Raw genomic sequence first — 25271 nt, forward strand, 5'->3', positions numbered from 1 at the left:
CACAAGCAGAGTGGACTGAGTGGCCTGCACCTGTGTGGAATGACAGATACCCTTCTTTAAAGATTAAAAACTCTTTTTCCCCCACTTGTCAGTGTGTAATATCCATCCAGGTATGTGATCTGTTTACAGCAGTTGACAAATTGTTGCTGTGAAAGTGCCAAATAAAGATGCACAAGGACAGGCTGAAATACCATTTCCTGGGTACGTATCAATTACTGAGGGTGTGACATTCACTGATATTGTAGCAGTATACATAATTCACTGGTGAATCATGATAGCCCTTTCTCAAGTTAGTAGATAACAACTGACTAGCTTTTCGCCAATCAAGTGTTTGGCATGAACAAATCTTTAATGTAACATCCAGGTTTCAGATTCAATTCCAGTGAAAATGAAAACAGCAGGCAGCTAATCCATAAGATTAGTTATACACCCAAAGATTTGAAAACATACCTACAGTATCCAAAGCATCAAAACACTTACTGTTTAGTGCATTACCACTCAAACTCCATGTCATACATGGTGCTGTAATGCTGCAGTCGTTGTGTTCCACCTCTGAACCGGGAGGTTTGGTTGCAAGTCCTACCTGCTCCAGAGAAGTGACATAACATCGAACAGGTTAATTAAAAAGCCCAATCCTCAAGCAGCTCTATATCTTGTTGATTCTAAAATGATTTTTAAGGTTGTCAGATTTTGAATGATTTATAGTTTATTTTTGAAATGCAAAAAGACTTTCAAGGAAGTAAATAAGATAGTATATCATTCTTTAAAATGAGTTACATCTAAGCTGGCAAGTGATGGCAGATTTTATTTTTCCAGAAGTTACATTTGGCCCCAGGTGTGGATTTCAGTTTGTGTTGCAGACCAAGAGTGCAAGGAGATCATCTCTGAAAGTCATACAAATAACAGAAAGTGTTGTTGGCTGTCAATAATGGAACATTTTCCTTTGTGTGATCAGTAGCAAAATCAGAGGCAGAAGTAAGCATTCTGGTTATGCAGTTTATTCTCTCACAACGGATTACATTTACAAGTGTAAAATCGGTGGGAAGCAGAAGAGAACAGTTACTGTACTGTAAATCACCTGCTTAATGGCCCACTGGACAGCTCTAACATAGATTGTTTTCCATAGCAATAAGTGTACATAATTATGAGGATTAAAATAAAAAGATAAAATATCAGAGGCTTCAGTGGTTGCTGAGCTACACAGCTCAAAATTTTAACAATACAACATACTCAATTTAAGATGAAACAGGTTAGATGGCTGTTGATATCAAAGCTAAATGTGCAGTTTTAACAGAAGTCATTATCAACCATGTAGTAACTGTTGGAATGTAGAATGCCAGTCACTTTTAATAAGGAGTTTCAAATGAAGAGAAAGAAAACCTTACGTTGTACTTGCTGTGTTTACCATGCTGTGCACTAACAGTGCACTATACAGGACATGGGCACCAAGTCAATTCAATGGGCTTTCATCGCACTTTTGGGTTTATAAGAGCAGGTTATCTAATGATCTGCAAATGGATTGATCATCCTGGTGTGCCGATGAAACAGTCTATTTATTTATTAAGGCAACACAGTCAGTTTTCTCTTTAGGCGCAACAGAAAATGAGAAGTCCGAGCAGTAATGGTTTTAAATGTGCCTCAGCTTGTATGTACACCAACCATCTGATTTGTGAATACCAGACTCATGTAGGTTGCAACGTCTATAATTTTAAGACTGTTGCTACTACTGACCGCAGTGCAACTCTGTGATCCAAAACGATCAAAAACACTTATTCAATTTAAGAATGCATTACCAATCATATATTTTGAATATGAGGCAAAACCGGCCATCCTGCACTCAAAAGCAAGACTTCCTTGTGGGGAGGGAAAACTGAACACAAGAATTAATTCTCTGCCCCACTCTTGCTGTAGTGCAGTGTTTTAGGTTAGAGGTAAGATTTGGTGAAATGACCCTTATAGTGTTGATAATAATTTGTGCACATATTAGCCTCATGATCAAGGTTTTCAAATGTGAACCGTTTATTTCTTGTGGTGCAGAGCAAGTGTCCCTGGCTCTGGACCAGGAGGCCCAGTTTCAAGTCCCACCTACCCCAGAGGTGTGTAATTAACATCTTTGAACAAGTTGATTAAAAATATCTTCAAAGGCAGAGGCCAAGTTAGATGAAAAGAAGCTGTTTGCTCCTACAGAAGACCTTCAAAAGGGACACCATGACTACATTCCATATTATTTACCTTGTTTCAATGAGAAAGTCAGGCACAAAAACAGAATACATTAAACATCGGTTAATGTACATAGAATGAAATTATTTTTGAAGCTGCAAGGGTCTTGCACAATGAACACCTCCCCATCTCTTCCTCCCCCAAAACAAAATCAACACTTTAGCCGGTTGGTAGGTAATGAAAACAACATGTAAAATGGGTATTGTTCGGGAGCACAAAGGGATATATCAATGGCAGCCTATCTGGTAAACTCTTGATACTTCAATACGTACAGTTATCATCAACAAAATCAGCTTGAAACTGGCTTTGTTCCTCTATCACAACAGTACTTTGGCTCATTGTAAGGACAGAATAAGAACAAAAAATGTTTAATTATCTTCACGTCAGTCTACATTATTTAGAAATTAATTAGCTACAATGTGAGAACTGACATTAGAACAGAATACAACTCAATTATGAGATAAATTCAATATAAAATATAATAAATAAAATAAAAAATAGTTTCATTAATTTGCCTTTTTTAAAAATTTACTTGCTGTTTTGCTTAAAATATCTATATGGCATGCAGAGCAGTGACAAAGCAATTTGTCTAGAAAGCCACCGCTTATAACGGATGCATAGATAACATTTATAATCTAGTTACAACAAGCATATCTACTCATTAAAAAAATAAAAATAAGTACTGATTCTTCTACAAGTCTTGCATTTTATAGCAACAAACAAAACTGGTTTAAATAATTGGCTGTTTTAACAAATTGACAAAAACTCCTGCAAAGACATACCATTTGGTCAAATCCAGCCTGATTTTCTTTTACATCACAGACCTGGCTTTGCTGAAATGTGCATTAGTTTTAAATATTTCGTAAAAGCGCTGCACAAGTGTTTGTGACCCTGGTGTAACACACAATGTTCCTCTAATTGCAAATAATGCACAGCTTCAACTTGTACATCTGTAGCTTGAAAACCTTATAATTAAAACAATTACCACTGTACCTGTGACACCACTTTCTTCCCAACAGTAAATGCAAGCAGAATTTTAAAATAGGGTCTCACAATATGATTTTGTTTTTTCTGAACTCTTTGCAAGCAGTGAAATATTTACATTGTGTTCAAATGCAGCATGAAATTAGAGAAAATAAACATTAAGATTAACTGATTTTGAAGCCATGCCACACCTTTTGGAGCAGTTAAAACAGGAAGTGAAACTGAGATTTCTTGAAAAGCATGACTAAAGAGCATTACTAATACCTGCTGCCAACCTGAAAGAAACATAACTGAAAAGTGATATCTGGACTAGCCTTTTGGGTTCATTCCTCTGGTCAAATTATTTATTGTGTACATTTTCAGTCGCACTTCGAAGAAATCTTCAACCCCTGTTGCCGATGCCTGATTTCCACATTAGCAATACTTCAATATTCTCCATAAACTAGATGTGATTCTATCCACAGCTTTCAGCTCAGATGAGTTCTATCTGCACTGATCCAACTCACACACCTCTAGTTCACCAGCTGAATTATGATAGAAATGTATCACTTTCTTTTTGGTTTAAAAAACACATTTACCTTCAGACCTGAACTCAAACCTTTCTCCCATATTTGACATCAGAAAATGCTAACAGAAATTTGAACTAGCAATTTGGTGACAATATTTACATTACAATTGACAGTTATGTAAGGAATTAAACTGACTTTACTTTTATAAACAAATACCTCATTGTTTATGTGAACTTTTGAAAGATTAGTAGTTTTGACAGGTTCCTTATTAGGGCAGTTGACACTTAGGCTTTCTAACTTTCCTTATTCTAGGAGTTGAATGCTTGAAAAAGACTAATTCATAATTCTAATAAGGTGTTTCATACATGCCTTCTTCTTTCACTCCATCACCTCAAAGCAGAAGAAAACTACTGACATCTTTATTATCCAGTACAGCTAGCCAAAACAAACAATTAATACAAATAGCCATTAGTCTGACAGGTTGAAATACTCCCAGGTATTCTTGGCATATTTCCAAATTACACTGCATACAACAATAATGCAGCTTTCATCAATAAATGGCTGAAGCAGCAAAGAATATATTCTACAAATGGCTTCTGATTATTAAAACTAAAGTTTTAAGTGATTAAAAGCTGATACAGTAACTAAAAATTAATTAGTAAACCTTTTCTGTTTTCTAAAAAAATATTCATAGGACTTAATAAACTTTTATGGCTTTATGGCTAAATATTGTTCTATGTTACAGGGAAAATGTACATCTTGTGGCTAGGACAATGATTAATGAAATGAGCTTATGAAAGCTGATGAAATTGGTGTGCTGCACACCTCTATGTTTCAACATCAGTTTAACTTGTTTTAATTAGTACTTCCTTCATAGACAACAAACAGAGCAGAGCAACTGGGGATCATTTTCGATCACTTTGTAAGTCAGGACACAGGATCACACAACTGCAATGGCCAAAAGGAAACTACTTACTGAAAGGGAACAGTTCTATTATAGTCTAAACACCACTATGTTACACCAGTGTTAGTGACAGAATAAGTGCACTAGTAAATACTTCTGGTGTAAGGTTGTTTGTGAGAATTCCAGTCTGAATGACAATGAGACAAACTGCTTGGGCACCGTTTAGTCCAGGGCGTATAGAATTCCAGATACCTTCCATTGGTTAATGAATTCAAACGTTGATAGCAGAAAGTTATTCATGCGCCTCCCAACATGTCATGATGAGGAATGAGACAACATGCTCGTCTTACATTAATTTTAACATTAAACAATATATGTTGAAGACAAGAGGATCAGCATATATAACTTGAAGGCTCAACATCTGCATGGATCATGTTGTGTTATCGCAGTTATTCCTAGACTAGTATCTAAAGGGATCTTTTCAATCCTCTTCATGGTGATTCAGATACTGGTCGCTTTTGTTTCAAAGTGTCAATGAGGGACAAAACTCCACGTTTTACACTGGTTGTGACACGTCTTGTCACAGAGTCTGTTGGAGGACCAGAAGAGCACATCCTTGGAGGAGGAGGTCTGGCTACTAAACATTTCTGGTACCGAAGCTGCAAAACAAGAGGCAGTAATACAATTAGTTGTCGTTTCCTTATGATAATCAGCCAGAAAAGGTCGAGGATTAAATATAACCATTTGACGACCATTAAAATTATTTATTTGAAAGTAGTTCAACTTGCTATATTAACCTTTTTGATTTAAAATTTAAGATTTAACACAAACTAAAATAGGACATAAAAATTACACATAAAAGGTAGTGAACATGTAGTACATTGGAGGTTAGCTGTGATGCATTAAGCAGCTGAAACTATTTGAGCTGCCAAGTGAAATAAAAGAAATGTTAAAGATGAAGAGTAACCAAAATGTTGGTCATACTGTGATAACTACAAAAAAAAGGTAACCTTGTTTAAAGATTATTCCGGCATGTGGCAACTGGCTACGATGCAAATTTCTGTCAGTCGAGAAGTTAGAAAAAACATAGTTGAAGTTATTCCAGCAGATTCAACAAATCATGAGCCACAAGTTCTTGGTCTTGCATGAAAAAACTGCAGTATGACCAATGAATTGTGTCACATACTCGAGGTTTCATAAGTAATTTCGTACTTTATTAGCTGACTTTAAGGGACACTGCAACTTTGATATACTTTTATACTAGGCATGTTGTCAAAAACTGAAATAGAAAGCTACACACCATACATGCAGCCTGCACAGCCTCTGATACATTCCCTGCATTTGGTTCACACCAGAAGACATGACACTCAAAACGCTGATTTCCGGCGTCCATTATAAAGGCAAAGGTATGTATGTCTTTCCCCACTCCTATAAATGATAGGAAACGAACACGGCATTCCAACAAAACCTCATCTTCATCCTGTTCCAGGTGGATAAAGAAAAATAATAGAAATAGCTGTCATATACAGTACAAAAATGGGCTTTTTCTCTCTATCAATTTTAGTTAGATGGAAATATTTTAGCAAAGCAGGAGATTAAAATTGAAACGATAGTTCAGTGACAATGGCTTTAATCACCAGATGAATGAGAGATAAATTGAAAATTATTTAGCACTCCAAAAGTATTATCTCACAAAATTTGATGGGAAAATCTCTCTTTTCATAGCAGCAGGATAACTTTATCATCAATGATTTATATGAATTATTGTACTTAACACTATTTAAATGCATCTCAACAAAACAAAACTGAACAAATATTCATAGAAGAGATAGTAGAAACTGCCGATGCTGGAGAATCCGAGATAATAAGGTGTACAGCTGGATGAACACAGCAGGCCAAGGAGCATCAGAGGAGCAGGAAAGCTGACGTTTCGGGCCTCGAACCTTCTTCAGAAATGGCCAACACAAATTTCCATGACTCACCTTCTGCCTTATTACTGTAACAGTGGCATCAGCAACATTCATAATAACAGACATCCAGTCTTCCTTATTAGTTGTGGTCAGCAAACTCTCAATTGCGCCGTTCAGTATTTCTATACCTATCAATCACAGCAGAAAAGTGCAAGGTTAGTCAATATTCTTCCATAAACGGTGCTGACATTTACTTGGAACTAGGATTAGAGTTGAACAGCATTTAATGGTTACGGTTGGGGAGGTTAGAGGAAAGTGATTTAATTGGGAAATATAGGCAAGGGTTTCTCTCACATCCAGCTGAATTCAACCACAGAATATTTTATACATTTCCCAGCACGTTCCCTGTCAGTCTGATTGATTGGATGGTCGTCCAGCAGGATAGTTAAAGTTCCTATGTGCTGGGTAAATGTGACATCAAATAGGGCATATATAGGGTAAAACAGACATTGTGGGAATGCCTTTCACTTAATTCAAAAATGATTTGTCATCGTTTGAAGTCAGACTAATCGCCTGATCAAAATCCGATTGGCAACAGAGAGGGAGGAGAGGAATTATCCGGTAAATGCCCCACAGTTAGGGGTGTTCACAGAAGCACTACCCCACAATGGCCTCCAGGTATTAAAATTAGAAACTAAAATAAAGTGAGATCCAGCAGCTCATTTTCAAACATTTTCTTGAGTGCGATTGGTCCTATTCTCTGCCCTACCTTCATTTAAACATGAAGTTAGTAGTCTCAATTTGATTTTGAGAACTTCAACATTTTAGTTTTCCTAACTCTTCTCAGGTACTGTAGTTAACTTCTACCATTCTAAGTCTCGTTTTTAAAAAAAAGCACTATCTCAATTACATAATAAAGTGTGAAGCTGGATGAACACAGCAGGCCAAGCAGCATCTCAGGAGCACAAAAGCTGACGTTTCAGGCCTAGACCCTTCATCATTGTGCTCCTGAGATGCTGCTTGGCCTGCTGTGTTCATCCAGCTCCACACTTTATTACCTTGGATTCTCCAGCATCTGCAGTTCCCATTGTCACTATCTCAACTACATTATATTTGTACTTATTTCTAAATACCATGCATATGCAAATGTAAAGAGTACAAAAATACCATTTCTTATTCTTTAAAATAAAACATACTAGCATACACATTAAATCTATACTTTTGTCCTGATTTTATTTGCAACAAAGGTGACAGTAGCTCTGATATTTTTAATCCATGATACCTTACCTAATGGTTTGGCCACAGGCAACACACCCAGGTACTGAACGTGAAATTTCTGTACCAGTTCTGTCTTTGGTGTTGGGAAATCTACTACAGAGCACAAACAAGTTTAGGCACGTCAGATTATATTTTCTCCTCCATGCGTGTCATTTGTGTAATTTATAGGCACCAGAGTTATAGAACATGGAACATAGAACAGTACAGGGCCTTCGGTCCTATCTGCTTGAATATTTATTAACATGAAAATCCTCCCCAATATTATTAATAAAAATGTAAAGTTACCATAGTCTTTCCAGACTTTCCAGAAAGATATAGGACAGATGTCAGAGGTAGTTTCTTTACTCAGAGTAGTAAGGGAATGGAACGCCTTGCCTGCAACGGTAGTAGATTCGCCAACTTTAGGTACATTTAAGTCGTCATTGGACAAGCATATGGACGTACATGGAATAGTGTAGGTTAGATGGGCTTGAGATCGGTATGACAGGTCGGCACAACATCGAGGGCCGAAGGGCCTGTACTGTGCTGTAATGTTCTATGTACTTGTATTAGTGGGAGATGATTGGTGGTGGATTAACCTGAGTGTCACCATGCCACAGGCAAGGGGAAAGATTGAGAAGAACAGTCCTTCCTGGTAACCTCAGCAGGTATGGGAATTAAACCCACACTGCTGGCATCACTCTGCCTTGCAAAGCAGCTGTCCAGCCAACTGAGTTAACCAACCCTGTTTATTATTCAGGAAGCTTAACAGGCAGCCCAAAGCTCTGCCTACAAACTGAAATAAATACATATAAACCTAGGTGCTCCAAACCAACACACTGTTGGGCCACTGTAATCCTGGATTAACATTTTCACAGGATTATAAAAATAAAAAAAAGTATAATTGCCTCCAATTACACAAGAGGTATTAATTTGCAAAAACAGATGCAACATTAATATTCCAACGCTGTAAATGTAGTTTCAAATATCATTCATTGCATCATATTGTTATGATCAGAGATTTGTTTATATTTTAAGGACACAGACTAATGATTTTCTTAAATCCAACTATATTCTGAGTAACTCAGATTACAAATTATGTCAAAATGTTTCGACTTGAGATGTGTTCCACTCATTTTCAGGATCAGCTCTTGATATTTTTCTGGTCAATGTAACTGACACATTAAGATTTACATATAGAGTTATTGACAAAAACGAAAGGAAAATACAAGCCTCTCATAACCTCAGTAAATTTCAAAGTGCTTTATAGCCAAAGTACTTCTGAAGTCATCATGTCAGAACTGTGGGTGCCAATCTGCATGCAGTAAAATCTTATAAGCAGAATAACATAAATGATCAAGTAATCTCTTTTGTGATGTTGATTGAGGGAAGAGTATTTGCCAAGATATTAGAGCCCCTGCTCTGTGAGATAATACTAAATTGTTGGGAAGGACAGAAGGAGCCTGTTTTTAATGCCATTTATGACAAATTACAAGGTAGCATTCCCTCAGCACTGCATTAGACAGTCCAGTTTACATGTTCAGATTGTTGGAGTGAACCCACACCCTTCTGAATTGGCATCCATTGCGCTACCATTGAACAAGACTAATAAAATGAAAAGGGACTGTTACTCGGTAAAGAATGTTACCTTGTAGTGGAACTTCGAGGTTCATATTGACTCGCTCCTGAGAAATACTGCAAGCCACAGCTTTGGCATTCCTTCGTTCTGCCATAATCTGCAGAAAAAAAACCCATTAGTTATCATTTGAAGCATTAGTTGCCAACAGCTCAGCAAAGGAAATTAAAGGGAACAAGCGTGCATTTATATAAACATTTAATGGTTTACAGTGTCTGTAATGGTGACACAGTAGGCATAGGATTAGTTTCAAATAGATACATTACTGCAATTTTAAAACAAAACACAGCAGCTAATTTGCATTGTACAGCACGGTCCCATACAGTAACAAGATAATTAGATAATCTATTGCTTTGCAAGGTGCTATTTGAAGACGACAAAGTTTAATCCCCTGTTGAGAGTGTGGATTTAGTTAACACATATGAACATGGCACTTGTTATTTTGCTCTCTTTTTATATTTTCCTGGTTTACTCACTATTCCAATGTCATCTTTGAATGCAAAGATAATCCCCTTTCCTCTTTTTCTCTACTGCAAAATGCCTTCATAAATCCCTTTCCCTCATTTCCTTCACCTTTCTATCTAATGCCACGCGAGAGCAGCTCACAAGCTTTGTCACCAAGACTGAGATCCTCTACAAGTTTTCCTCTCTTCCCTTTGTCCAGCAAGTCTCTGCTCCTTGGAACCGCTCCCTGCTCCAGCTCCGAACTTGATTTTCTTCTCTAGTGTCTCTCCCATCTCCTTCATGCCCTTGGGTAAGTCAATGACCTGGTGATATTATCACTGGACTGTTCATCCAAAGACCCAGATAACATTCTGGGGACCTGGGCTTAAATCCTGCCATGGCAGATGGTGGAATGTGAATTCAATAAATATCTGGAAGTAGGAGTCTAATGATGACCATGAATCCATTGCCAATTGTCCTTTCGGGAAGGAAACTGCCATCCTTACATGGTCTGGCCTACATGTGACTCCGGACCCACAGCAATGTGGTTGACTCTGAACTGCCCTCTGGGCAATTAGAGATGGGCAATAAATGCTGCCTAGCCAGCAACACTCATCCATGAATGAATAAAGAGAAAATAAATCATACATTCAAATCTCAATATCTTCAAAATTTGACTTAAAATTAAAGTTACAGGGATACATAAAATCTAAATACACTCAGAAGCTTAACACCATCCCATTTGATTGGCATCACCACCATGAACATTCATTCCCGCTCACCAATGCTCATCAGCAGCACTGTGCACTGTTTACGAGATGCACTGCAGACATTCATCAAGGTTCCTTAGACATGGTTTTCCAAAACCACGACCACCATCATTTCAAAGGACAAAGGCAGCCAGCACATCACCTGCAAGTTCCCCTCCAAGCCATTTACCATCCTGACTAGGAAATATGTCACCATTCCTTCATTGTCACTGGAACTCCTAAAGCTCTATTCCTAAGGGCATTGTGGGTGCCCCTCCACCAAATGCACTGCAGCAGTTTCAGGACACAGCTCAACAACACCTTCTTAAGGGCAATTAAGCTCAGATAATAAATGCCGGCCCTGCCAGTGAAGCGCACATCTTGTGAATGAATTAAAAAAGATTTAATCTAAACAACTTTTGGCCAATTAATAAGAAGTTACTGGTACATGGAAAATTATCCACATTTAATTTCCAAAACATTTAGGAAGCAAAATTTGGGGTTTCTACTGAGCAGCCCATTTTGTCTTATTCACTGTAATTTATGTAATGCAAAGTAGAAACTAGTAGGAGTATTAAACAAAAATAAACTTTTTCAAAACCTTTCGGTGTCTTTGAAACTATATTTACAGCTTCACCTGGAGAGGCTTCAAAAATTGCCCCAATTAGTAGAAATGCGAAGGGGCAGTGAGTTCCCCCAAAAGGCAGGGGCAGCTTTGGGGGTGGGTTGGGCATCTGGTGCCACGTTTTTATAAAGAACTCAGAATTGTGATTTGCATTGAATACAATTTGCACTTAGAAATCCTCGATCTTTTGCACGAGTTAAACCAGAAAGAACATTAAAACTGTGTAGTCAAGTGGAAAGTGCAGGTCACTTTCTCTGAGTTGCATAGTAAATTAGACTTCATTGTACCAAGTTTGTCTTACAGTCATTCTGAATTTCAGGTGGAAGTAATGTCGAACTGTATACTATATAAATCTCATGTAAAACATCAACATTGGAAAATATTAATTCCAATAGTGCGAAACACTATTTTCATATTCATTCGTGCTAAACACAAACAAGAACGCTGAACAGACTATGCCATTCAACAGACCCTCACTTTGATAACGTGTCCTAAAAGTACAGTCTGTTACAAACAGAAACTCTGTTTAGTCGTGGGAGAAACAACAATGGTATAATAATCATATTTCCTGGCATAGTCAACATGTCCTGACAAGCTATTCAACTGCAGTACAAGATTAATTTATCATCTATTTGAATGTTGTACATTCTCAAGTTGCTTTGTTGGCTTTAATATTTAATCATTCTTCAAAGGAATATCATACATTAACAAATCATTAAAGACAAAGAACTAAAATGTTTTAAACCATCAATCATAACAACACATTTATACCAATTTACATTCTAACAGACTGTCATTTAAAACAACTGAAATTTACATAAAATCTTTGATGTAGTAAAACATCCCAGGGAGCTTCCCGCAAGTTATCATCAAACACAATTTGAGTCAAACTAGGAAATATTAAACCAAGTAATCAAAAGCTGGTCAACAGTTTAGATTTAAGGAGAGCTTTGAAGGAGTCATAGGACAGGGAGTTATAGATCAGAAATTCCAGAATTTAGGGTCAAGACAGACCCCATTAATACTGGGGTTGCAGTTAATGCGGCACAGGTATCTCCGAGGGCTATAAGTCTGGAAGAGGGTACAGAAATAGTGAGGGATGAGGCCGCAGAGGAATGTGAAAACAAAGTTGAGAATTTTAAAAATTGAGGTGTTGTCAGACTGAAAGCCAACAGAAGTAATCAAACACATGGCTGACGTGTGATCAGTGCAAATTAGAATAAAGGAGGGAGCAGCGATTTGGATGAATTAATTTTACGGAATGTGCTCATGGGAGACCGGTCAAGGATGATTTTGAGTAGTCAAGTCAATAAGGAAACAAAGACATGGATAAAGGTTTGTAGCAGTACATGAAGTTGACAGGGAGAGGCAGAGTGAGAGAGAGTAACAGAGAGGAGGTGTAGAATAGGACTACGCTTTTTTCTAAAACAAATAATTCTGCAATGGAGGCTAGGTCACAATTTATTCCTCATCTCCAAATATCCTTGAGAAGGTCACAGTGATATACCGTGACTGCAACAGTGACTGGTGAGGCTACTTGAAAGAGCATTCAGCAGTCAACCACATTCTTGTGGATCTAGAGTCACATGGAGATCAAATTGAGTAAACATCGTAGAGTTTCTTTCTAGGAGTTTCTTTGAGAATCTAGTAATTCTCGCTTTTAATTTCCAGATATACTTAATTAATTGAATTCAGGGACTACAGAGTCAACAGAGCAGGAGTCAAAAGGGAAGGGGATTGGCGATAACAGCAGATTTGAAGGGATGGAGGAAATGAGAGGCATTTGCTAACAATCACAGCTAATAAGGGGCTCAGAAAGGGAATCAGAGTGGTTAGTAGTTTGGCAGAAACAGGGTTGTACAAGCAGTTGTGTCCCTTGGACAAGAAGATCTTGGAAAGGTCAGCTTGTGAGGCCACGAGAGAACCTAGGGAAAGATTGCAGGGGTCAGGTAGGGGAGAACCCAGATTGTTAGTGAAAGGAAGAGAAGCTGTGAAGTTCATATTAATCTTTCCTAATAATTTCCAAAGTCAATTCGATATCAAAAAGATTCAAGTGCCTTTTTTTGTAAACTGATTGGAGAAGTAGTGGGGCCTCAGAAGGTTCATAAATAACAGTAAGAGTAAGGAAACATTACCGACTCATCTGTAAGCTTTTGTGCAAATGAACTATTCAAATATCAGGGTCACAAAACTGCAGAGTCTTGGATAAAGAATGTTTTAGACTATTTAAGAACAGTGTTAAATTTCAAACCAGAACAGCATTGAGTATTGCTTGCATGTCCTTCATGCACCAAGTTATTAATTTGATTCTACAATGAATGCAAAATTTCTATTCTGATTTCACAATTAGCTTCGCATAAAGGCATCACAGATTGTTGTCAGTATTCACTGCTCATTAACTCTGTTCACAATGTTAAGCCATCAGCCTCCACTTAAATGATATGAATGACCCCTCAAACAAAGGACTCAGATACTGATTCGCTGTAAAGTCTTTTGCTCCTGATTTTCTGTGGAACCTCAGCATCAGTATTTGGGAATGCTGCACACCATTTTAAGAGCAACATAATGGGTAATGTTTGTTTGTTTATTCTTTCTTTAGCAGGGTTGAAACTCTTCTTTAAAAAAATGAGAAATTCCAAGTTGCATTTAGTAGGGCCCCTGAATTGTGGTGCTTTCATCAAACGTAGTCACATGATAGCTACAGTTCTATTATATCTGTAGTCCGTATCTCCATGCCATTCTATCAGTAATGCAATTCCAATGCCTTAGACCTGACTGCTAATCTTTAGACCTTCCACTCTTATTACCTACTATGTTCATGATTTATCCTATACACTGGGGTACGTGAACATGTATCCAACTCCTCCTCTTCTACCCTTCCAACCCTGCATCTTTATTTATGTAAATGACTTGTTTAAAAGATTATGCCTTATCCTCTAGGTCATGGCTTCCCAAAGAAGTTGACAAATGTGTCATAAGCTGAATTTCTGGGCTCATGAGCTCCAAGGCAGTAATGGCCACCATGGAGCTCTGACTGTGTTATAACAATGGTGGCCCACACTAACAGATAGGTCCCCATTTACACAGGAACCCTTCCTTCTCACAGGTGTCCCTTCCCTTTGCAGTTTTTACTTATCAATCAGATCAATTTATATGGCTCAAAACAGTTACAGTTGGAAGACATTTGGGAAGAACCGCCATAGGTATCAGAAAACAAAACACAAATGTCAAATTATTTCAACAAATGCTGTTTTTTTTCTCTTTATAGCAGCTCACAATGGCAAGTAGTTGAAGGTGCTTCTGGTACATGAGACACTCTTGGTTATAACCGTAAAGACATACTTTGTAAAAAACAACCCAGAAATGCTAAATATTATGAACACCATTCAAGAGGAGTGAATCCAGTAGCAGAGGTGGACTTTTGAGCTAATAGAAATTTGCTCTCACCTTGGAGCAGATTTCGTGAAGACTTGTTGCAATGGCCTTTGCTGGTGTATCACATCGGAACACATGACATTTTAGGATTCGTGTGTCTTTATCTCTTGCTACATAGGCAAAATCCCTGCACAAATAAGAATGTGAGACATTAGGTGCAAGTATTTATCAAAACTGCTTCATGCGCTATTATAAACAACACTGAAGCTGACAGACCTTTTCTCATTTATTGAGCGGGAAGCGTAATGCTCTATTCTCAATATTAAGGCATCATGCAGAAATTACAGTGCCACTTGAATCATCAGAAATAAACATTAGGTCCTAATTAACTTTCATCGATATATAGTAAAAGTAACAAAGTAATTTTGAAGCAACATACGCTTGGAAGTAACTGATGACAGTTTCTGTGACTAATGCTTAATGTACTTGCATAACTTTCCAGTTTTGGCAGATGCATCAATCCATTAAAATTGCAGAGAGAAATCTTATTAGAATGCGTCAAGTCTTCCTTTGCTACATTTTCAACAGTAATTTATGGCTTATGGAGCAACAAATTATAAACCAGACAGATTGTGTATTTTGCTGATATGTAATTTGATACAATATTTCATGCAAATTGGTGAGATTTTTTTTCTGACACCTGGCAGTAATCATTCCAATTCAAAACCTATTGCCACTTAACAGCATCTTGAAACGGCAACAGACAAAAGGCACAACAAGAAAGGCAATCATTTCTCAGGTAATGAACTACGTCATAAACTTATATTTAGAAGTCAATGTAACATAGAATTTCAATCGTGGACTTCAGAGGATGAGAGTTCGTGTACTAAACATGTTTTCCAATGAAGAGGGGTCAACGCAGGAAGCAATCATACAATCTGTAGAGCTGGTTTTACTATTTAGCACAATCATGCCCCATCATTTGTTTCAGCTCCATTTCTCACCTCCCGTCGTAACTACCTGATACCAAAATCTCTCAGCCATAAATAAATGCCCAATGATGGCAGATCTAAAACCTTATGGGGTACAGAGTTCCAAAGACTGCCAGTCCGAAATGACTGGCCCCTTTATCTGGAGGCTGAACTGCCCTGTTCTTGAATAGCTAGCCAGGGGAAATCAGCCTCTCTATGCCGGTCCTGTCAGACCCTTTCAGAATCTGGCATATCTCAGTCCTAAAAATTACAGAGACTAAAGGGCAATCAGAATGCAATATGAAGGAATGAAATAAAGAAACAAAATGAAATGAGAGAACTAACAAAGGAGAAACAAGATGGAGGCAGGGTTGATGATCTGAATTTGCTGAACTCAATATCAAGTCCTGAAGACAGCTCAGTGCCAACTCAAAAGATGAAGTGCTGTTCCTTCAGCTTGGACTGAATTAATATGGAACAGTGGGGCAGAAACATCAGATTCTGAGCAAAATGGAGAACTGAAATGACAAGAAACAGGAAGTTTTCGATCATGCTTGTGGGCAGAATAGACCATAATGCATGTTTCTGGCATAAGTGCACCCATTTCCTTCTGAACATCAACACTTACAAGTTTCAAATCTCTTAAAGAATAATCTCCTTTCCATTCCTACTGCCAAAGTAAATAAACTCTCACTTATTCACATTATACTTTATCTGTCCCTTGTTGACTACTCACTTAACCTGTCTGTATCTCATTGCAGTCTTTGTGTTATCCTCAAAGCTTGCAATCCCACCTGTCTTTGTTTCCTCAGCTACTATGGACATATTTCTCTGTCTCTTTAATATAGATGGTAAATAGTTGAGACTGGAGCATTTATTCTTGCAGCACTCGGAGGTTGAGGGGAGACCTCATAGACATTTATGAAATCATGACAGGCATGGATAAGGTGACTAGCCAAAGGTTTCTTTCCTCCCAGGGTAGGAGAGTCCAATAGTAGAGAGCACAGGTTTAAGGGGAGAGGGGAAAGGTTTAAAAGAGACCCAAGAGGCAACTTTTTCCACACAGAGGGTGGAAGCATATATAGAACGAACTGCCAGAGGAAGTGGTGGAGGTGTGCACAATTACAACATTTAAAAGACATCTGGATGGGTACATGAATAGGAAGGGTTTAGACGGATCTTGGCCAAAAGCTGGCAAATGGGACTAGGTCAGATTGGGTTGTCAGGTTGATTTGGATGATTTGGACTAAAGGGTCTGTATGGCTGTATGACAGAATAGAAACTGATACTGGTGGTGTTCCACAGAGACCAGTCTTAGGTCCTCTGTTATTTGTAGTATACATAAATGATCTGGAGGAAAATGGGGATGGTTTGATTAGCAAATTTGCAGATGACACGAAGATTGTCTGAGCTGCTGACAGTGTTGACGATTGTGAAAGGATACAACAGGATATAGAAAGATTCGCAACTTGGGCACAGAGATGGCATATGGAGTTTAACCCCCACAAATACGAAGTGATGCATTTTAGAGGATCAAATTTAGGTATGAATTATACTGTTAAATGGTAGAACCCTTAGGAACATTATCATACAGATGGATCTAGGCGTGCAGGTCCACAGTTCCCTAAAAGTGGCAACACAGGTGGCCAAAATGATTAAGAAGGCATATGACATGCTTGCCTTCATCAGCCGGGGCATGGAGTACAAGAGTTGGCAAAACATGTTGAAGCTATATAAAGCCTTTGTTTTGGAGTACTATTTATAGTTTTGGTCACCGCACTACCAGCAGGATGTGGAGGCTTTGGAGAAGGTGCAGAGAAGGTTCACCAGGATGTTGCCTAGTCTTGAAGGCATCAGCTATGAGGAAAGGTTAAAAAGACTAAGGATTGTTTTCACTGGAAAGAAAGCAGCTGAGAGGAGACCTGATAGAGGTCTACAAAATTATGAAAGGCGCAGATAGAGTGGATAGTCAGAGAGGTTTTCCCAGGGTTGAAGTTTCAATTACAAGGAGGCACAGGTTCAAGGTACAGGGAAAAAGTTTAAGGGAGATGTGCATGGGAAGTTTTTCACGCAGAGAGCGGTAGGAGCGTGGAATGCACTGCCAGAGAAGGTGGTGGAAGCAGGCATATTGGTGACATTTAAGGAGCATCTGGATGGTTAAACGATTAGGAAGGGAATGGAGAGATGTGGGCTGAATATGGGCAGGTTTGTTTTTTCGGTTAGTCAGGGCCTGGTGATCAGCACAGGCTTGGAGGGCTGAAGGGCCTGTTCCTGTGCTGTACTTCTCTCTTTTGTTTGACAGTCCACCTGTCACAATCTGCCAACTTGAAAATGCACCACTTGTCTATATTCTTTGTTTCCTGTCCATTAACCTGTCTATGCTAATATATTACCCCAATTCCTTACTTTGCATATTAACCTGGTGTGTGGCACTTTTCCAAATGCCTTTTAGAAATGCAAGCATAATACAGGTCCTGGTTCCTCTATCTACCATATTAGTTCCACCCTCAAAAAACTCTAATAAACGTGTCAAGCATAATTTCCCTTCTGTGAAATTATGCTGACTTTGTCTGACCAAAAGATGATTGTCTAAGTACATTAAAGACAACCTGAATGATAGGCTTCCATGTTTTTCAATAACTGATGTCAGGCTAATTGGTTTATAATTCCCCACTTTATTGTCTCTTTCTGTTCCTCAATAGCTGTCTCACTTTTGCTAACTGTTAATCTTGAATGTTTGTTTAGAAAGACAAAAATCATGGAAAATCACGACCACAACATCTCTTATCTCTGCAGCTACTTGGTCCCACATTATGTTTCTCCAAAACTTTTTTCTCTGCTGACACTGACTAATTTCCTCACACTTATTAGCCCCATGGTTATCTATTTCTATAATTTGTGACTTTTTGCTGTCAAGACAGACACAAGGTGTCTGTTCAATGTCATTCCCCATGGTAACTTATCCTATATCTGCCTCGGTGGTCTCAACATATAGTTTAGCTCCTTATATAGTTGTGGAAGCCCTTCCAAACTGTTTTTAAAGTTCTGGCTAGTTTACTCTCATTCCATTATTTGTTTCCCTTTTAACTGACATCTTGGTGACCCTGATTCCTAAAACACACTCAGTTCCCTGACTGATATACTATTCTTGACAACATTATAAAACTTTTGTGATGCCCAATGCACCTGAGAAAGCAACATTCCTTGTTAGCTTGGTTGGCTGGACGATCAGTTTGCAATGCATGATGCCAACAGCAGGATTTAATTCCTGTACCAGCTGAATCCTGCATCCCTTACCTCAGGCAAGCTGATCATCAGGTTAAACAACCATCAGTTGTCTCTCTCTTTAGTGACAGAGCAGCCCTATGACCTTTTGGGACTATGGTGGTGTTACCTTTAAAAGGTACAGGGATTGTAATACTTTTTTTTGTAGTTAATACTGCTATAAACTTTCAGAGTAATCTGAAATAGGTCTCATTTTTTTTTCAATAGAACATAATCTACTGACCGTGATGAAGAGTTTATGCTTTTCACTGTCTATTGCCAAGTGATTTATTCTATTTTCACAGCCTTGTCCACATTCTTATGTAATTGCCTCTTTAAAACTTTTTGTTGGGAAAAGCAGATGTAATTTGCAAATTTAGTACAGGATTGACCTGTATTATGATCACTAGTTCTCAGTGGAATGTTTACTATGAGATTCCTAATTAACTGTAGTATATTACACAATAGGTCAAACCCCTCTGCTAATTCAACCAGAATAAAAGGTTCAATCTGTTATGATGTGAGTAGGCACTCCCTTCTAATAATTACACCCAAAACACCCAGAGAAGCTCACCTTACCCCTTGTTATCTGTTAAAAGAGTATTGAAAGTAAGAAAATCCCTGATCCACTTTATAAGTAACAATTTATTTATTTAACCCAAACAATGAGCAAACTAACAGAATTACTAACAAACCGAACCCATTTCCCAACTCCTAACTATTCCCTAAGTGAACAAAATTCTACTGAAGTGCTGTTCAAATAAACACAAGTTCCACTTATATAAACCCAATTAGTAAAACAACAATAAATTAAAACTTAATCTCTCCAACTTCGCGCAGAATGTGTCTTCTGTAACAGTGCCTTCCATTGATCTCTCGCCACAAATGTCTTTCTTCCGCTGCTTCCATACCTTCAGATGGCAGTTAGCTCTTTGCTGAATTTCCAAATGCCCTCTTTTTTATACCTGGATGTCATAACAATTTTCTTACAATGGCATTGGTCTGAGGTTGTGAAAACCATCAGATTTAAATTCAGAGATAATGGGAACTGCAGATGCTGGAGATTCCAAGATAATAAAATGTGAGGCTGGATGAACACAGCAGGCCAAGCAGCATCTCAGGAGCACAAAAGCTGACGTTTCGGGCCTAGACCCTTCATCAGAGAGGGGGATGGGGGGAGGGAACTGGAATAAATAGGGAGAGAGGGGGAGGCAGACCGAAGATGGAGAGTAAAGAAGATAGGTGGAGAAGGTGTGGGTGGGGAGGTAGGGAGGGGATAGGTCAGTCCAGGGAAGACGGACAGGTCAAGGAGGTGGGATGAGGTTAGTAGGTAGCTGGGGGTGCGGCTTGGGGTGGGAGGAAGGGATGGGTGAGAGGAAGAACCGGTTAGGGAGGCAGAGACAGGTTGGACTGGTTTTGGGATGCAGTGGGTGGGGGGGAAGAGCTGGGCTGGTTGTGTGGTGCAGTGGGGGGAGGGGATGAACTGGGCTGGTTTAGGGATGCAGTGGGGGAAGGGGAGATTTTGAAACTGGTGAAGTCCACATTGATACCATATGGCTGCAGGGTTCCCAGGCGGAATATGAGTTGCTGTTCCTGCAACCTTCGGGTGGCATCATTGTGGCAGTGCAGGAGGCCCATGATGGACATGTCATCAAGAGAATGGGAGGGGGAGTGGAAATGGTTTGCGACTGGGAGGTGCAGTTGTTTGTTGCGAACTGAGCGGAGGTGTTCTGCAAAGCGGTCCCCAAGCCTCCGCTTGGTTTCCCCAATGTAGAGAAAGCCGCACCGGGTACAGTGGATGCAGTATACCACATTGGCAGATGTGCAGGTGAACCTCTGCTTAATGTGGAATGTCATCTTGGGGCCTGGGATGGGGGTGAGGGAGGAGGTGTGGGGACAAGTGTAGCATTTCCTGCGGTTGCAGGGGAAGGTGCCGGGTGTGGTGGGGTTGGAGGGCAGTGTGGAGCGAACAAGGGAGTCACGGAGAGAGTGTGACTGGTTTTGGGATGCAGTGGGTGGGGGGTGACTGGTATTGGCTTTCAATCACTAAGTGCTTGGTTTAAATTAATTGGCTGATTCCAGCTCATTGCCATAAGGTTTCCAATCACACCATCGATACATGTTTCCATTTTAAAACTGGCTGTACATCTTCAGCTACATACAGACATTCTTTTTCTGTATAAATCTCTAAGCTTAGCAAAACACTTGATCTCTTAAAAGCGACTACACACTCCACACAACTTTGCCACACCTATTTATCTCGAGTTCCGTAACACATTGCTCCTGGAAACTATCACAATAACGCTATGAATTCATCCTCCAGACTATGTTTGCCAATTTGTTTGGTCCAGTCTACATGAAGATTAAAATCTTCTTCAATTATTACATGGCCTGTTATATGCTCCAATAAATTCTTGCATAATGTTCAACCCATGGTAATAAATGCTGTACAGGAGCCTATAAATGACTTTGACCAGTGTTTTCTGATGCTTGCTATTCCTCATCTTCTGATCTTCTAAGCCAAGACATTCTCGCTATTTTGCTTATGTCATCCTTCCCTATAAGAGCTACTCCTTCCTTCCTGTCTGTCTTTTCAAGTTGTGAAGTAGTGTGGAATTTTCATTTCCCAACCGTGGTCATTTTGTAATTGTGCAATGCTGTTTTGAACACCATTTTGTTTCCCCCGTTCATATGTCATATTAGGAATGCTTTGAACATTTTGTTACAGGATGAAAGACCTTTAGTTTAGGGCCAGCATGGTGACTCAGTGGTTAGCCCTGCTGCCTCAGAGGGCCAGGGACCCAGGTGCGATTCTAGCTTCAGGTGACTGTCTGTGTGGAGTTTGCACATTCTTCCTGCGTCTGCGTGGGTTTCCTCCGGGTGCCCTGGATTCCTTCCACAGCCCAAAGATGTGCAGGTTAGGTGGATTGGCCATGCTAAATTACCCATAGTGTTCAGGTATGTGAAGGCTAGGTAGATTAGCCATGGGAAATGCATGGTTATAGGGACAGGGCAGGGGTTGGATCTAGGTTGGATGCTCTTCAGACATTTGTTGTGAACTCAATGGGCTGAGCAGCCTGCTTCCAGACTGTAGGGTGTCTATAATTCTATAGTTTTATGTTTTTATTATTTATGGGGATACTACTTGCTGATGCACTATTATCATTAAATTCTCTGAACTGCTCGTCTCAACTGAAATCGTCCCCTCTACTACCCACCCACACCACCTCATGTTAAGATTCAACAGGGGATTGGTCTGAGCCCAGTTGAAGTGGAACCCACTCCAGTCAAACAGCTTCTCTCTTGTGTACTGGTGCGAATACTTAATGGTGCTAAACCCCTTTTTCCCAACAGCACTCTGAACTGCATGATTGTCCCTAAGTTAACTGACATGTAGCTCCATAAACAATGCAGAGACGATCGCCTTTGAAGTTTTGTGTTTTAAGCTTTGACGCACAAACCCTTCCAGCCAATATCAATTTACCCATGTCATTGGTTCCTACCTGGACCATAACACCCTCCACATCACTCTGTATGTTTCTCTCCAACCATAAAGTGATGTTCTTCACCATGACAACACAATTGGTCATTGTATCTACCCCCATGACTTTCTGGTCTGCTATCACTACTACACTCCTTTTCAGTCTCCCTATTTGACTGGTACCCTCATGCCCAGGCCAGTTCATTCATTATTCTTCCTGGTCTCAACTGCACAGATATCAATTACGGTCTATCTATTGGACAAAGTCATGGGATCCATTACTACATGTTGGAGCTCCATTTTCTCCTGATTTGCAGTCACACTTTGTCCCCGACCATTCAGCAAATCTAAAGTTCTGCTCAACATGAGAGGCATGACTTTCCCCTAAAACAAAGTGTCAATGTAACTGTCCTCCTCCTAGATGCTCTGCGATGTATGAAACTTAGACTCAAGTTCAGCAACTCAGTGGAATTTGCTGGAGCTGGAGATACTGACCACAGATATGGTTACCTGGCAGTATATTCCATAAACACCTACATATTGCAGTTACAGCGCACCACACATTCTCCCTTATCTGTCTAACCTTATTTATTCACATTCATTTGATTACATAACTAGTTACCAATTCAGTAAAGTTAAATAATAACAAGTTACAGTCTCCTAGTTTGGAGACAAAATAGCACTCACCAGTACTGAATGGAAAACTAAACAAAAACAAAAACTCTTTTTCCCAGTAGGCCGAGCAGCATCAAAGGAGCAGGAAGGCTGGCGTTTCAGGCCGAGTCGACAGTCTAGGCCCGAAACGTCAGCCTTCCTGCTCCTCTGATGCTGCTTGGCCTGCTGTGTTCATCCAGCTCTACACCTTGTTATCTCAGATTCTCCAGCATCAGCAGTTCCTACTATCTCTGAAACTCTTTTACCCCTCTGCACTTCTACTTCACCACATTCCTAATTTAGCACAAGCAATGTGTTTCCAGTTCATGCCCTGCTTCTCCACAGAAGCTGTCTACGACAGTCAGTCATTTGTCATCATTCAGCTCTGCTCATAAAACTGGGACTTTCAGGGCTTCTTCAAAGTATAAAATTGTAGAAATTTGGTAGCAGACAGTGATACATTTATAGGGTCTGTCACAGAGTGATACATGTGCTGTAGATTATGTTTTGCTGAGAATTTCTGTAGACTTAATGTTACTTATGGAAAATGCAAGCATGTGCTTCCTGAGAAACAACATTTGTTTTAAATATACTTATCAACCTTTGTAAATAAAATGGAAACACATGTTCTGAAAGACATCAGAAGTACAATAGCAGACTAACTGTTAGACAGCCACTGGTGAAATTTTGCTCAATCCACTAATCTTTTAACTGGTGCAAATACCAGCAGGATACAATCGTAGTAAACTAGACTATATTTTTGAGGAACAGAAAATCTCAGGGGATGCACATGAAGCACATTCTAATTGTTTGAAATTACAGAAAGCTTGGCACTGAAGGCAAAAATTTGTAAAATTTTGACTCAACAACAAATAGTTATTTGATACATGAAAGCTATTAGTGAAATGACCTAACTGAATACAAATGTCTCATAAAAATGAAACGTATACAAATATTACAAGTTCTATGATCTAGAAGGATATCAACTTTCAGCCATGTTTATATAAACACAAGAGTGAGCAACTCAAATTTTCAATATTTCAGACAATATTCCACACTTCCTAGTATCTACTTATATGATAACAAAATACCTGTCTGCAATGTTGAAGTGTGGAAGTATATGCATGTATGAGACAAAATTAGTACTAATGAGCACTTGTGCCTAAATAAAGGAAAGAGATTAAGTTAAAATGAAATATCCCATAAGGGCCAAAAGTTATGTACATCATAAGCTTTATGGGATCAAACATGCATTCAATTATCTTTTACATTTTCAGTTGAACCCAAGTGTATGTGTTCAATATATATGAGTGATTTGTCAAATAATGTGATACTTGAATAATCCTATGAAAAGAGACTGTTATGATTTCCTTTAAAAGCTGTTTTCCTGTCACATTGTAAATTCTTTCAACGAGCAACAGATTTGCCCTTACTTATCCCAAAAAAAAGAAATACATACTGGTCCTCAGAAAGGCTTTGAAAAGATTACAGCTTGCAGCCAGAAACTTCATTCAACTTTGGTTTACTTGCAAATCCAAACTGGATTTCAAACAGTTTTTACACCGATAAAATGGGATTATTGTAAACCTGTCTAACGTGCTAAAGTGCTCAGATTTGAAGCATTCCCATTGGTTTCAAACTTGGCATTTACAGCATCCACAATTTGCTGTGAAACATGAACGCATTTTCAAAGGAGGTCAGACCTACAGATTTTCACCAACAGTGCAGGCAGCAACACTTTCTATGGATCTGTTATATTTCTGTTATTGAAACTGATGTGATTTATCAGCATGTTGGACAAAAAAGATTTGCTTCAATTATTCAGTTAGAATAGTTTCCATTCCATAGGTATTAAAATTTAAGCAACTTGTATGAAACGAACAGTTTTCTGGAAAGAGAGGAGGCCAACATCAGAAAGCTCTTGTTACAGAAACAAATATTCCCAACGGGAATTTGCCTCACAGGAAGTTAATTATTTTAATAAGATAGGCGCAGAGATTGTATTGGCTGGCCAGGGAATCTAAAATACAGAGGAACATTTCAGCTGAGATATGGAGAAATTATTTCACACACGGAATTTACAGAAGTGGCTTTGCCGGGGACTCTGGATGTTTCATTACTGGATACAATTAAAGTTGTCAATGACAGATTTTTGGCGGTGCCTCAGGAAATCAAAGATATGGGGGGTGGGCAGGATTGCACAATTAAAGTCCATGCTCATATTGAATGGTGTTGGGATTTGGAGGTGAGGGCACCAAGTTGCTGGATGCTTAGGAAGCACTGGGCCA

At 39.0% G+C, this 25271-nt stretch overlaps 1 protein-coding gene across 8 annotated transcripts in view; it reads right to left on the reverse strand.

Annotated features, from left to right (window-relative positions):
* Window positions 1-982: 982 nt before the first annotated feature.
* apbb2b (amyloid beta (A4) precursor protein-binding, family B, member 2b) overlaps window positions 983-25271 on the reverse strand; it is a 256665-nt gene continuing 232376 nt past the window's right edge. For 7 of the 8 annotated variants that reach the window (XM_059647330.1, XM_048531978.2, XM_059647319.1 and 4 more), the window contains 6 exons: window positions 14686-14800; window positions 9433-9520; window positions 7815-7898; window positions 6600-6715; window positions 5918-6097; window positions 983-5276 (listed from right to left, as the gene is read on the reverse strand). In XM_059647330.1, coding sequence (XP_059503313.1) covers window positions 5109-5276; window positions 5918-6097; window positions 6600-6715; window positions 7815-7898; window positions 9433-9520; window positions 14686-14800 — 751 coding nt within the window. In that variant the 3' untranslated portion in view covers window positions 983-5108. The remainder of the gene's footprint in view (window positions 5277-5917; window positions 6098-6599; window positions 6716-7814; window positions 7899-9432; window positions 9521-14685; window positions 14801-25271) is intronic. The other variant, XM_048531985.2, reaches the window with a different exon arrangement.

The sequence above is a fragment of the Stegostoma tigrinum genome, chromosome 1, assembly GCF_030684315.1.
Source record: "Stegostoma tigrinum isolate sSteTig4 chromosome 1, sSteTig4.hap1, whole genome shotgun sequence".
In the NCBI taxonomy this organism is placed as follows: domain Eukaryota; kingdom Metazoa; phylum Chordata; class Chondrichthyes; order Orectolobiformes; family Stegostomatidae; genus Stegostoma; species Stegostoma tigrinum.